Source organism: Vanacampus margaritifer, chromosome 11, assembly GCF_051991255.1.
Source record: "Vanacampus margaritifer isolate UIUO_Vmar chromosome 11, RoL_Vmar_1.0, whole genome shotgun sequence".
Taxonomy (NCBI): domain Eukaryota; kingdom Metazoa; phylum Chordata; class Actinopteri; order Syngnathiformes; family Syngnathidae; genus Vanacampus; species Vanacampus margaritifer.
Window position 1 is genome coordinate 21,195,826 of NC_135442.1, and position 15,030 is coordinate 21,210,855.

Genomic DNA, 15,030 nt, shown 5'->3' on the forward strand with positions numbered 1-15,030 from the left:
GGTGGAACTCCAGTTGTTTTGACATTGTGAATGTTGATTTTGATTAATCTGTGTTTGCTCTTAAACTTGTCTTGCCAAATGAGGTTGTTTCAGTCTGTTTGACATTTTTCCTTTACATTACATTTCCTCTTTTCTCAACTTGGCTCCTTTCTGACGTTCAAAGATGTTGAACAATTGACATGCAGTGCTTAAACATACTCTCTTAACACCAATTACTACTAGGTAGATGATGAATTCTTGACTACTGAACCGAAAATGTATACACAGTACACAAGCCAAAAATAAACAAACCTTTATAGAGATTCTTGCCCTTTCGGTAACAAAAATGTATCAAAAGTAAATATATTCAAACAAGTACTATCAATGCTTTTCATGTACAATCATTTTCTTTTTGGGCATGAAGGATTTAGCATTATTATGATTTTAAAAAAGTTTCAATGAGTCATTTGAACACACAAATATTTAAGTGCTCATGACAAATGGTATTATGTTTTACATGTACTGTATATCTGGAAATGTCAAATTCAGAGTTCACAGTAGACTCATGTACAAACAACCTTCCGGAAAGTTCCCTAAATGGAGGTATCACCCAGCAGATGAAGCAACCAATCAGCAGTGAGAATGCAGCCTCCTATGACGTGAGAAGGCTGCCAACAGGTGTGTTACCATGCGGACTTTCCCACACATAGCAACAGGACATTTGGCAGACATGTTTATCAACTCATGTGCTGACCACATACACTAAAATTCAACCTTAATTATTATCATGATAATATTTATTGACTTGGTGTTTTCAACAAGTTGATGTTAGCACTGTGTATAAAAACAAGTCGAAATGAACATAAAGGAAATTACGTCACAGGAAGTTGTGAGTTGTTAGTTGTCTGACTCAATCACTGAGAAGAGATACGATCGCAGTCAAACCATTAATGGATTACTTTGTGTTTGCATGTGGATGTTTGAGTGTGTGCAGGCGTGTGTTTAATGTGTTAATGGAGGTTAGTTCTGCTGCATCGGAACAAACAGTAAAGCGACACGAAAAACGTGACCGTTCATGTCGCGTTTCCAATTCATTAGTCCCATTGGAATAGTTTCATCTATTCCATTCTCAAATTGTGGCCACGATAAAAACCTTCATGAAATGTGCAGGTAATGTTTTAACACTTGCACATTTATCATGGCCACGTTACAGGTTGATTATTCATAATTTTACATGTCATAATTAATCAATAATTAATTAATATCATAATTGTCTATAGGCTATCAAATGAACAACTGATATTTTCAAAATGTATTAAATGCCTGTGTGACTTTCATAAATAGATCCTTAACCGATGTTTCACAGATGGAAATGGAATGTGTATTTTTTTTGTTATGATTTGGAATGGATAAAAACCTCTACTATGAAACAGTGTGATGTGATGTCCTATCCCCCTAACACACACATTTATGGCATTTACAGTTTCAAGATTACTACCACTGGTAAATGTAAAATACTAATAATTTAGTAGACACGGGAACCTGTTCAAAAGAATGCCTTAAATCATTTAATTTTTGTGTAAAATGGGTTCAGTTTGGGGGAGATCCTCAAATAAATTTATTGCTGTTGGGCTTGATTTTCACTCATGGAGCCGATTCTTTGAGTAGTGCTTCTCCCACACTTATTGGTATAACAATATGTCATACACCAGGGGTGCTCAAGTTCGGTCCTCGAGAGCTCCTATCCAGCGTGTTTTCCATGTTTTCCTCCTGCAGCACAGCTGATTCTAATGATCAAGTAATCAAAAAGCTTTCCAGAAGCCTGATAACGATCCTGATCATGAATCAGGTGTGTTAGTGGAGAGAAACATGGAAAACAGGCTGGATAGGGGCTCTTGAGGACCAAACTTGAGCACCCCTGTCATACACAATGTAATTTTCATCGTAGAGGCAGAAAATAACATGAAAAGGCCACAGGATAATCAATGTATTCAAGTTAGGGGGCTTAGGTGATTGGCAATGAAAGATGGCCGCCGGTGGCTTCACTGGGAGTAAGTGACGTTACCAGTCCATCCAGTCCGTGGCTAATATGGATAAAAATGGGTGGATTTTGCTACTTAACTCATATTCCACAAACGCAATATTACCTAGACTAAGTAAAATTTCTGCAGAATTTGCGTGGGAATGCTGAAAAGCTGAATGCTAAAATTTGAATGCATGTGCTTAAATCATTTCAGTGAAATTATAATCCATTTCTTGATATGATCGCCAGTTGATATCGAGCCATCGAATGTACTAAAATGCAGTCCAAGCGGGGTTTGAACCCAGGTATTCTGTGGTGGAATTGCGCTAACCACTGAGCTAACTTTTCTTGTTCGAAATCATGGCTAATGGTGTATTTATTTTGAAAATGTGTCATCTGATGCTGAAAGCTAACATGCATTTAATCATTATAATCCATTTGCTGATATGATAGTCAGTTGGTATCGAACCATCGAATGTACTAAAATGTGTTATCTGGCCGACCTACTAAAAAAATGGGCTTCAACTCTTAATGTCGACTAAATGTTGTGTTATTTTGTTTTAGTTGGAAAAATGTGGTTTGAATAGTCACTGAGTGTTTTTATGGCATTAGCGTAACATTAAAGATATAGTCAATCGACCTTCACTACATCGGAAGGGATTTCCCATGCTTCCCGTTAGCTTCCTCTTCTGCTGACGATTGATGTAGAACCACCCCCCTCACACACACGCACACACACTCACACACTTCCACTGCTAGTTTCATGTTACCATTAGCAAGAGCAGGATGTTCTTTCAGTGTGACTCGTATTGACGTACACATCACACAGCCACACACAGTGGAGTTACATGTTGAATCTTGACCTCGCCATGACATCATGAATGACGGCCAACAGGACCAGCATCCATTTTAACATCAAACAAATATCAATGAAGAAACAGCCAACAACTCGAATGTAATCTTGTTCAATCTGTTTTATCATATTACTATCTTATCAGGTGCATATTAAAAAAAATAATACTAACCTAGACTTTAAACCCCAATCCTGTTTCAACTCATTTGAAGCTCTTGCCCTTGTTTGAAACCCTAAACCTGTCTTGAAACCTTAATTTGCTACTATTATCGTGGTTTGATTTGAATAGTACAGGTTTAGCTGCTTGGCATCGCTGCCTGTCACACCTCCTCCAGTGCACTTTGAGGTCAGCTGCAGGGTCGTTAGCTGGTGCCACTGTTCACTGCTGTTTCGCCTGCTAACCATCTCTCTACGGGGGGGTGCCGTAGTATCTGTGAGGATGTCTCCCCACGCCACTCCTTGCAATTGACCTCATTGGGGTGTTGAGCCCCAACTATAGTCCATTCTCATAGCCACATCCAGAAACTCGTTTTCTCAGCCTCTTCAGTCAGCTCCTTGATTGCCCTCTTCAGGCTTGCACCGGTCATTCCAACAGTGCGGAGGAGTCGGACTGATGACCCGCCCTCAAGATCTCCTTGTGTTGCAGCCTGGAGATTGCTTGGTCCACTTCCTCCTAGGCCCTCCACTTCCTCCCAGTGCGGACGGTCACCGCTGCGCTCTTCACAGCTTCGTCTCTGGACTGTCCCAACTCGATGACGAGGCGACTCTTCTCCTGCCTGTATCCTGTGCTGAAAGACTTCAGAGGGAGTTGCATGAGATTCTTGCCAAAGAAGCCGGTGTCTGAGAAACAGCGCCCCGGTACGTGAAAGAAATCCAGGGCGAACTCCACTAACTTGTGCGGTATCCTAACCCTTAAAACCCTAATCCTGTCTTGAAATCCTAACCCATCTTGGAACTCAAATTTGCAATACTAACTCTGTCTTGAGACCGAAGTACTGTTCTATAAACCCTTGGTTTGAAAACCTAGCTTTAAACTCCAATTTAAGGACTCTGACCCTGGCTTGAAATATTCATTTTAAATCATAACCGTAGTTTGAAATACTAACCATGGCTTGGGTCGCAACTATGGTTTAAAACCTAATTTTGAAACCCTAATTTCAAATTGTAACCTTGGATTGAAATTACACCCTTTGTTTTAGAAACCTAATTTGAACGAATCCTGACAAGAAACCTTGGAAACCTGATGTACAACCCCTGGTGTCAAATGTTAATTTGAAACTCTAACCCTAATTTGAAACCTTAACCTAGCCCACGGCCTTCAGAATCAGTCATGCTGACTGTTTCTTCAACCAACCAGTTAGCTGCCCCACAATAACGACAACATTTTCCCACTCTCCCATTGATAATCGTGTCTGTCTACTTTGTTTATGCAGTGTCACGAATTATCCTCAAACAAATCGGACACATCCTTCTTGAGTCTTGTAGTTCTGAAAATCCTTCAAGGTATAAAAGGGGCTGGGTAAAAAAAAAATATATATATTTTTTTTAATTAAAAAATAATACATACATTTGAAAAAATAAATATTTTTTTATTTAAACAATCAGATAATTTCTTATGAAATTGCTGGTAAGATGTCCATGAACTTGTTTAAATATTTTATCAATCAGATGGGCAAGATAACTTCGCTCAATATCCAGCAACTGTCAATATTAAAACGAAAATTTTAAATAAATTAGAGAAGTCGAAGGTAAATTGGAATTTCTGCTCTGGTCGCCTAGCAACGCAAAACACGGACGACCAATCAGCGGACTCCTATACGGCGCATTAATACAAACAAACAGAGCACTCCAACCACGTTGTAAGAAATCTGTTATTTAATATTATACCTTGTTCAAGTTATCTTTTAAAGTTATCTTTTAAATTCGAGAACCTAAAACATACACACTCACAGACAACAATGAAGCCAGTGTGGGACTCTGTCATGACGCGGATGTTCATCTGCTCCTCGCTGTCGTGCCACGGTTGTATAAAAGCGCTGCACTTCCAACTGCAGGGAGGACGCTTTTCAGAGCGAACTTTTTGAGGCTCGACGCGGGTCCGTGTCACAGCCTGCGTGGACTAATGCTGGCTTCTGCGTTTACACGAAGGAAATGCAACATCTTCTGCCTCCTATTACAGCTCCCCACACATTCTGAATGACTGCGGGGAACTCTTTTGGAAACGTATGTATTTCTCCCATCTCATAAGAGAGTCTCGAAAGTTCGATTCAGTCGGGCTAAATGAACACAAAAATGACTCGCGATGACCAACATATGTTTTGAACGCAAAACACGAAAGTAACGTTTCATTCCGCTGTCTACTGGACTGATGATAAACAGCTGTGTTAAACGTCCGGTTTTGTATGTCGCCATATGGGCGAGCTAACTTGCCAACTAACTCGCTAGCTCTATAACTAGCTAACCTGCTACCCAGCTACTTGGCGTCCCCGTTTTGTCGTTTTAAACCTTTTTTTTTTTTTTTGCGGGGGGTGGCCCAAAGCTTGTTACGACTCCGAATGTACTTTTTCACTCGACGCCGTCTGGTTAATTTTGGATGCGGTTGTGCGCGCGCGTGTGCGTGTGTACGTGTACGTGAACGTGAACGTGCACATGCACGTGTATTTTTAAGGAAGAGTCTGGAAAAGTGGCATAATGGACCGAGCGCTTGAGCTGTTCTGGAAGCCTCGCGGTGTGTGTGTTGCGTGTGTGTGTTGCGTGTGTGAGATGCTGTTACACGAGGCAAATCAAACAGCCGAACACCACTTACACATACGCTTTACTCTGATCTCATTGGCTCCCATTCAAACGCATCTGAAACTTTTTTTATTTATTATTATTATTATTTTAATTCACTGATGATTTCATAACGTTTAAAATTGTACAGTATAGGGAAGCAAATTATTTCTATGAAGAAGTATAGATATTCTAAAGACTCATTTAAAAACTGCACACGATATATACACAAAAGTTGGGTGATAAATGGTTTCATTCAAAAGAATAAGACATGGCTCACTGCAAGTATTTATTTTGTGTTTAATTAAACGGGTAATGATTTCACACGGTTACTTTTTAATTAATTAAATTGGGCTAAGATCTTAGTTTTGTATGATGGTGTTCTGTAACATTTTTGGAATGTAGCATGGCTGTCTTGGCTCAGTAAACGTTTTGAAACATAGCCCGAGGACACTGTTTCCTAACCACTTTGGCACAGCACATTAGTTGGCGGCTTGCTATGTGAAATTGTTAGGTTAAATTAAATTATTTCTGGTGATACAGCTATTTGCTTTGATAATTTACTACAAATAATTAGTGATAGACTGATATGTTTTTTCCCCCCAAACCCGATACCGATTATTAATAGTCAAGGAGGCCAATAACCGATATTTCAAGCCGATATTAATTTGCAGCAAAAGAGAAGATATTGGTGTAAAAAAAACTTTCATTTTAATCTTAAACGTATAAAGAATTGACAGTTTTGTTTTAAAGTTCTAACAAAAATTGAAGGGAGCTTCCAGGGTTATCAGCAGGTGTTAAGCTAAATTAAAAACTAAGCAAGTAATTAGTTCCCTCAGGTTTTCTACTGTTAATAGTTTCCCCCCCAAAAAACTTGATTTCTTAATTTTAAATAAAAAATATAAATAAAAAGTGCAGGGAGTTCCCAGTGTCGGAATAATTTTTTCCCACATTTTTTTTTATTTTTATTAAGTAGACATTTTAAATGAAAAGTCCCCTGTATCTCACTGAGCGACAACTGCATGCAAATGTAGCTAATTTGGGATTTTCGTCAGGGTTAGTAAAAGGTTTCAAAAGATCTTCGCAGACAGTAAAAAATTGCCTGTATATGTTCAAATGTATAAAATGTCTGTGAACATCTTACAATTCCTGATTAGAAAAAAAGAAATAAACTAAGCTATGTTTGCAAGCCTTCATTGCTCAATGAGATACCAGCTTTAGCGGCCTTCAGATTCGTAAAAATGGTTTGCTGATATTAAAATGCTGATATTTGGCATTTTCACAAATATCGGCACTGATAATTAGCCCGGCCGATAATCGGTCTATCCCTACAAATAATGTACGTTTATACAGCGATACGAGCAACGATGTATAATGAAAGGCTTAACAATTAAAGTGCAACGTGATTTTGTGACATGCTCCTCCAAAAAGAGGAAAATCAGCCATATTATGTCTTTAACCTAAAGATGGACCCTCTCGGAATTTTTTTGTGCCCCAAGTTCAAGCTTTCAACAAACATGCACATCCATGCACTATGTCGAAATAAAGACCAGGTCATGTAGACACCCGTTCGTACAGTTTATCAGCAAAAAAAAAAGTTGATTTGGAGTTGAGTTGCTCTTTAAATGCTCTCGTGAATGATGGCATTATGTATGGTTAATGTTCCGACCAAATGAGCCCACATTTCACTATTGGCAAGTTTGTGAGGAAATTGAGATGAGATCATCATTATTCCAGTATGCATACGGGTTATTTTCAATTATGTTCTGCCCCCTCAAGTCTCTGCCACGACTAGAACTCGTATAATTTGTCTAAGAACTTGTTATAAGTACACATCTGCATAACCTTGTATACTTATTAACATTATGGAAAACAAAAGAAAAAAATCTAGATCAACTTGGAACAACGAAAAAGTTGAATGACATTTTTAGTCTGTAACAAAAAAGATTCAAAGTGCATCAACTTACCTGAAAAAATAAATAAATAAGCGTGCCACTGCTACGCCACCTGGTGGATGTGCAATTGCACTTTTTTCTTGCATGGCAAATATAAAAAGGATGTGCCCCCACGTTAACATGGCACCAAGCCTGCCCAGCCTTGCCCCACTATTTGAGAAGGCCTGTACTAAAGGTAAATCAATTTGTGTAAAAACAATAATAATAAAAAAAATATTTTTTTTTTTTCGTTTTCTTTTTTTAAACTAATGTAATTTAACTTTTTCTTTTCTGTGGGGGGTTTTCTGTTTTGGTCATAATAGTCAAGACAATAAAGAAATAGATAGTAATTATAATTAATAATTTCATGCAAGTCAAATGCAAATTTAATCCAAACAAATTTCTTAAATTTGTATAGGAAAAATCATAAAGAATGATGACAACTTCAATTTTGCTGCATCTTATTTTGAAGGTAGTAGACGTTGATTTCTTATCAGGGTTCGTTCAAAGTCGCAATTGTTCGCCAGACTTTCGCTAGACATTCACCATGTTTGTTTTTTCTGTAGCAAGGAAATGTTGAACATGCAACACGAAAAAGCATAAAATTGTTGGCCAACCTCAAATGACCGTCTGGCAAACGTTTATGACCTTGAACGAGCCCCGACGAGTAATAAACATTCGCTACCTTCTCAGTGAAGTATGGGCTAAAGACGTAATAAACATTCGCTACCTTCTCAGTGAAGTATGGGCTAAAGACGTTTTTCGTGTTACAAAGAAATTTTGAACCTGTTCAAAATTCAGTGTTTGTGATTATCTGGCAAATGACTTTGCAGCTTTTTGCAACCTTTGCTACATGTGCAAACCCTTTCAAGTCTTCCTTACTCAGTGAGATATGGACATAACTGAACTGAAAAAAACAAAAAATAGATCAAAAGTACTTGTAATGAAAAATGCCAAACAATTCGAACCCTGGTAACTGGTGACCGTCATGTTTCCTCTTCATCCTCAGTTGAAATAACCGTGAGAAGATGGCCACCACAGAGGCAGCGAGTGCCGCCGTCAACGTTCTGTCGTGGGAACAAGTGAGTCGCCTGGACGAGGTCCTAAGCGAGGTGGTGCCGGTCCACGGCCGCGGCAACTTCCCCACGCTGGAGGTGCGCCTGAAGGAAATCGTGGCCCGGGTGCGCTCCAGCCTGGCGCTGAGCGGCGTCCGCGTGAAGGACGTGCGTCTCAACGGCTCCACGGCCAGCCACGTGCTGGTGCGGGACCTGGGCTGGAGCTACAAGGACCTGGACGTCATCTTCAGGGTGGACCTGCCGCACGAGTCGGACTTCCAGTTGGTGCGCGACGTGGTGCTAGGCACCCTGCTGGACTTCCTGCCCGAGGGCGTCAACAAGGAGAAGATTACGGCGGCCACGCTGAAGGAAGCGTACGTGCAGAAGCTGGTCAAGGTCAACACTGAGCAGGACCGCTGGAGCCTCATCTCGCTGTCCAACAACAACGGCCGCAACGTGGAGCTCAAGTTTGTCGACCGCATCCGCCGCCAGTTCGAGTTCAGCGTAGACTCCTTCCAGATTGTCCTGGACTCTGTGTTGGCCTTCTACGCAGCGGACGGCTGTGGAGCGCCTATGTCGCCAGAGCGCCACCCGGCGGTGAGCGGCGAGAGCGTGTACGGCGACTTTGTCGCGGCACTGGGCCACCTGCGCGACAAGCTCATCGCCACCAAGCGGCCCGAGGAGATCCGCGGCGGCGGACTGCTCAAGTACTGCAACCTCCTGGTACGTGACTTCCGGCCCGCCAGCGAGGAAGAGTTCAAGGGCCTGGAGCGCTACATGTGCTCGCGCTTCTTCATCGACTTCCCGGACATCGGCGAGCAGCAGCGCAAGGTGGAGGCGTACCTGCACAGCCACTTTGTAGGCGAGGAGTCCAGCAAGTACGATTACCTCATGATCCTGCGCCACGTGGTCAACGAGAGCACCGTGTGCCTGATGGGCCACGAGCGGCGCCAGACTCTGCACCTCATCTCGCTCATGGCCTTCCGCGTGCTCGCCGAGCAGAACGCCATCCCCGACGCCTCCTGTGTCACCTGCTACTACCAGCCGGCGCCGTACGTGCGCGACCACAACTTCAGCAACTACTACGTGGCCAACCAGAACATTCCCACCTGGCTGCCGTGCAACTGACGGGATGAGGTCGCGGCATTCTCTGAACGGAGCGTTTCATTTTTTTGGAAGCCTTTCTCGTTGTTCTCTTCTGATGCATCAATGTGATATTTTTAAGTGTTATTCCCAATTTTCTTTCTTGCTGGATGCCCACCACCCCATGAAAAGGTTCCTTAAAAGGCAAATAAGGGCTGCTTATGAACATGAAGCCTTAAATTTTGATTTTTTTTTTTTTTCTTCCTTCCTGGGATTACATAAAAGTGAAAAGGTGTGGAAAAATATTTGAAAATGCTATCTACGGGAATGTGTAATAACGAGTTGGCCCGAAGAAGAAAGATTGGGTTGGTGGTTCTGGTATGTTCTGAGGAATCCATTATCTTTTAATTTAATTTTGGACTTGAAGAGTATTACAGGTGTACTAAGGAAGGGAAAAAAAGTGCCTGTTATGCGAGGAAAAAAAAAAAAAGTAGTTCTAATATGCTCAGAGTGAATTGTTTTTGGTCATGTGACTGCGTGTTGGCGGGCGTTCTTGTGGGAAGGGTGTGCGATATACAGACCAGCCTGCCACACCTTCAAGCAAACTCATCAAAATGTAAATTTTTGTGACCACAACGCACACAAGTTGATTTCTCTGTCTGTCGTTTGTCTTCTTCCTGACAACGAGTGGCTTCAGACCCTTCCAGCTGGTCTTCCTTAAAAGCGGAAGCACGTGGCGAGCCCCCACGTTCACCCTGCAACCAGAACCAGCTTCTAAAATTATCCTCACCCTGTCTTCAAGGGAGGGGGTGGGGGTGGGGTCACGTGGGTAAAGATACCAGGTGTGCTTGATAACATCATGCTATTATTATTAGCATTGAAAAGCAGCACTGTTGTTGGCTTATTACGTAAAGGGCCCCAACGCGGCCCCCAGCCTTTTTCTCGGAATCGCTTGCCTTATGCCGCCTCTGCCTCTGTTTGCGCCAGATAACCGGCAGCACCTCTTATCTGGAGTTGAGGGTGTGGGTGGCCCGCCGCTACCGCCCCTCCGGCTGGCTCACATGCCTCCTGTCTAGTGACAGTGCCCACTCTGGACCAAAAGTGTTGTTTTTTGAATTTGCTTTTAGATTTTAGTTGATTTCGTGTAATTATGACGCTCGGGAGAGATGATTTGTTGTTTCTATTAGGACCCCTTAAATGAAGCTATGCCAGCTAGCGCAATCCCCCATTTAGAAAAATTCTGGTGGGTGTTTGGAGTTTTTTTTTTTTTTTTCTCTCTACCCCCAACGCCCCCCCCCCCCTTCGCGTTCTTCCTGCGCTCCCCTTGAGGGATTTTGGCATTTAAGGAAAGTAAATAAGCTAATGAGCCGGTTGCTCAGGGATTGATTAACAACCCCCCCCACCCGTTTTCGTTTTTTTCTTTTCTTCTGGTTTACTTTTAATTTTGGGAGGGTGAATCTATTTTGAGCACCCTCAGTCTAATGCAAGGAACTCTGTCATTTGGCGGGTCGTGATGCCCAAAACGCTTCACGTTTGTATTTGGCAATTGTGTGTTGACACATTGTGTTGCTTGCGTTTGCGGGCAGGTGTTTATGCTGTGCCTCGTTGAACTTTTTGCCCATTTAAATGGCAAGAGAACTGGGGCGGGGCAAAGAAACCACGTGGCCTGTGTTTGTGTTTACGCAGTTTGTCTCTGATGACTGAAGGTGTGTGCCCGTCACTCGGCCGTCAGGGATAAATCTACGTGAGGATGAAGTGCCTTTTCATTTGTTCGTTTTTCTGCTGTAAAAATCGTCAGTGTTAAATTTTGCCGCTTCCGTTATGCGTACTCTGTGCGAGGCGCAAGTGGCGCCCACAAAAAGTCTTGTTTAGCTCGCTCGACGGTGGTGGCGGAGGGTCAGTGGTCTTATGCCATGAGAACTTTCTCAAGAGTTGTATTTTTTTGCAGCAGTGTGTTTGTGTGAGTGAATGCTAGTGGCCATATACCTGACATGTGTCACACTGAACTTTATTTTTGGAAGAAGAAAACTTTTTGTCGCCGTGGTAACTACGACGACCATTTGGGGGGGGGTTTCCCTCCCCCATTTGTCAGCACTTTGACCTCACTTGACTTTTTTTCCTTCTTGGAAATGTTCACATTTAGCGGGAAATGTGCTTGAAAAGGAAATGATGAATAAAATATATTGAACGCAACCTCTGCCTTAGCCTTTTTTTATATATAGGTGACAAGCACAAAAGTTCCTCCACATATTGACTCTCTTCACAAGCATATTACGTTCACCTTCATCTGACCATTAGTGTGGATTTTAAATGTAGAAGGGCCAAAAATGTGCCTTGTGAAAATGAAATGGCTTAAAAAAAAAAAAAAAAAAAACTAGCCCCCAGAGGGTGCTAGAACTGCACTGATTTTTTTTTAACAGATATGGTGTTTTAAATATCGTGACATGGCAATATTATGGCAGTTTTATATCACAATATTGCCGTTATCTTTTTTTTTTTTTTCTCAAGCTTTCTCCGACAACAACAAAAATAACTTTCAAAAATATATAAATTACTTTCATATACTGATAAAATGTCTTTACCCATCTCAAAATGGGAGACAGACTTGTCTATAGCACCGGAATCTGACTTTTGGATTCAAGTTTGTGAAAACGCATTTAAAATGACAAAACACACAAATTTACAACTTATCCAATATAAAATTATTCACAGAACATGCATTACTCAATATATGATGAAGAAAATGGGACTCTCAGACTCCGACATTTGTCTCCAATGTTTACAAAACACTACAGACACTTATGTTCATGCTTTATGGTTATGTACTCCGGTTATGTATTTCTGGACTAAAGTCTTAGAAAAACTCTCCGCTATCTTGGACTGTAGGATACCTTTATCTCCAAACTTGTGTTTGCTAGGTGACCTAACAACAACTGACTTACCACATAAACAATTTCAATCTACACTTGTAGCCCTTACTATCGCAAAAAAAACAATTCTTGTTAACTGGAAAAATAAACAAACTCTGAATATCGACCAATGGTCTAACCTCCTCATAAATCACATTTTAATGGAAAAAATATCTGCCTCAAATAAAAAACAAATATCAAAATTTCTAGAAACATGGTCTACGTATATCGAGTTTTTTAACCTAATTCTGGTTACTTAATTCTGCCTGTTAGCGAGAGCCACTACATCATAACTTACATTGATGTTTCTGCATTTGGCAATTTATTATATTATATTATTAGTATGGGATTTTTTTTTATAGGTTTTAGGTGAACTAATGAATACACACACACGCACATACACATACTCACCCACATACAAACAAATATATATATATATATATATATATATATATATATATATATATATATATATATATATATATATATAAAAAGGAGAGCAATGATGACATGTCAAATCGAATGAACAATACTGAGCTCTCCAGAAAAAAACAAAACAATATTGCCGTTATCGTCACATCCCTAGTCAGAAACATTACGTTTCTCAGAAATGCAACATACGACAGCTCGCTTAAAGACATCTCTTTCCGTTATGTGCTGGCAACAATGCACCAGCTGGGGCAAACCACCATGCTAGGTGCGTCGGGTCACACGGGACACACCGCAACCAGTCATTTTGACCCGTTTCCATTCCCTTGCCCCCTTAGTAAAAAAAGATCCTCCCGGTCTCTTCCTCACGGCCCACTGTGTCACTCCTCAATCCAACCTGGTAAAGTGCACACATTCAGCCAAATATTGAGTGAAGTGTAAGGTACAAGAGAGTGGAGAACGACCAGGGTGCGCGACAAAAGTCATAAAGGAAGACTGCAGCGCAACCTTTTGTCTCCCGGCGCTTCCTTTTTGTCGACGTCCAACGGGAGTTAACCGTGGTATGTGTGTGTGTGTGTGTGTGTGTGTGTGTGTGTGTGTGTGTGTGTGCGTGCGTGCGTGCGTGCGTGCGTGTAAAAAAAAATTAAAAATTCCCATACCGTTCACCTAAACCGAACACTTCAAAATCCAGCCAGAGTCGTGGGGCCGCCAGGAGACCCGAAGAGGGACCAAAGAAAAGAAAGAAAAGCGAAGCCCAGCACCGACCAGACACCACCCACCGGGCCACTAACCAGAGTCCTTCACCAACCCCAGAGACATCTAAATTCCAACAAATCAGGGAGACCTCAAGGGCCCGAAGGAGAAACTGAGGAAAGGTAGAAAGGACAGACGAAGCAGAGTGAGATCCACAGACACCCGCCTCCACCGAATCAATGACCTGAGGGAGAAACAAATTGTGTCTGAGTTTCGATAGATGCTAGTGTGGTGGATCTGGCATGCATGAAAATCTCCACCAAAGAGGGGAGCCGTTGACCCCCGCCAGGACAGAGCAAGCGCAACACCTCAGGGCCCCCCAGGCCGCGGCAGCGCCAAAGGACGACCCCCGGGCCCCGCAGGGGCCACCGGCCGGAGAGCAAACCCAGGAGCAGGAGCGCCCCCCACCCCAACGCGGCCCGCGCCCCCAACCCAATGCAGCAGGACGGGGCACTGCAGGCCCACCAGGCACCCCACCGGCCCACAACCCCCACTCCCCCCACGACCCCCCACCCCCGCCATCCACCCCAACCCAGCCCCAACCGCCCCCAGGTCCCCAAATCCCCAGACACCCCCCACCCCAGCACCCCCACCCCGCCCCCACCACCACCCACCGACAGCCCCCCAGACCCCGGGGACACACCGCACCCAGGCATCTGCGCCGAAGAGGGGCCAGGCAGCGGAGCGGAGAGGGCACCCGCGCCCACCCCACCCCCCACCACGCGGAGGGACGGAACACCAGGGGCAGAAGGGGAGATGGGGGCACCGGAGGACGGGCGGCATCCCCGAACCCCAGGCCCAGCGGGGAGAGGCCCCGGTCGTCACCCCAACGATCTAAGTGAAAAACTAACCCTGTTACTGAGCTTTGCAGAAGCCTGATAACGATCCTGATCATGAATCAGGTGTGTTAGTGCAGAGAAACATGGAAAACAGACTTGATAGGGGCTCTCGAGGACCTAACTTGAGCACACCTGCTCTAGGCAATGTTTTTTTGTCGAAAAGCAACTCGCGACAAATCTAGCGACTTTTCCTGCTGTTATGGAGACTCTACCCATAACAGTCACATCATTTGTGAAATAAAAGTTAAGCAGAAAAATCTAACCAGTTTTATTCATATCACGGGGTGGCCATTTTGCTACTTGCTGTTGACTGAAAGTGACATCAGAGTTGCTCAGGTAACGACCAATCACGGCTCACCTGTTTCCTGATTTTGGTCATGTGACACTCGCCAGCTGAGTCA

At 42.9% G+C, this 15,030-nt stretch overlaps 1 protein-coding gene across 1 annotated transcript; it reads left to right on the top strand.

Annotated features, from left to right (window-relative positions):
- The first annotated feature begins 4,922 nt into the window (after window positions 1-4,922).
- tent5c (terminal nucleotidyltransferase 5C) lies at window positions 4,923-11,892 on the top strand. The gene is made up of 2 exons (XM_077579608.1): window positions 4,923-5,078; window positions 8,571-11,892. Exon 2 carries the CDS (start codon window positions 8,590-8,592, stop codon window positions 9,742-9,744), a length of 1,155 nt encoding a protein of 384 aa, XP_077435734.1. The 5' UTR covers window positions 4,923-5,078; window positions 8,571-8,589; the 3' UTR covers window positions 9,745-11,892.
- The last annotated feature ends 3,138 nt before the right edge of the window (window positions 11,893-15,030 follow it).

What these genes read in the sequence shown, in the direction of transcription:
- tent5c (XM_077579608.1), top strand. Translation starts at nt 8,590, where the DNA reads ATGGCCACCACAGAGGCAGCGAGTGCCGCCGTCAACGTTCTGTCGTGG.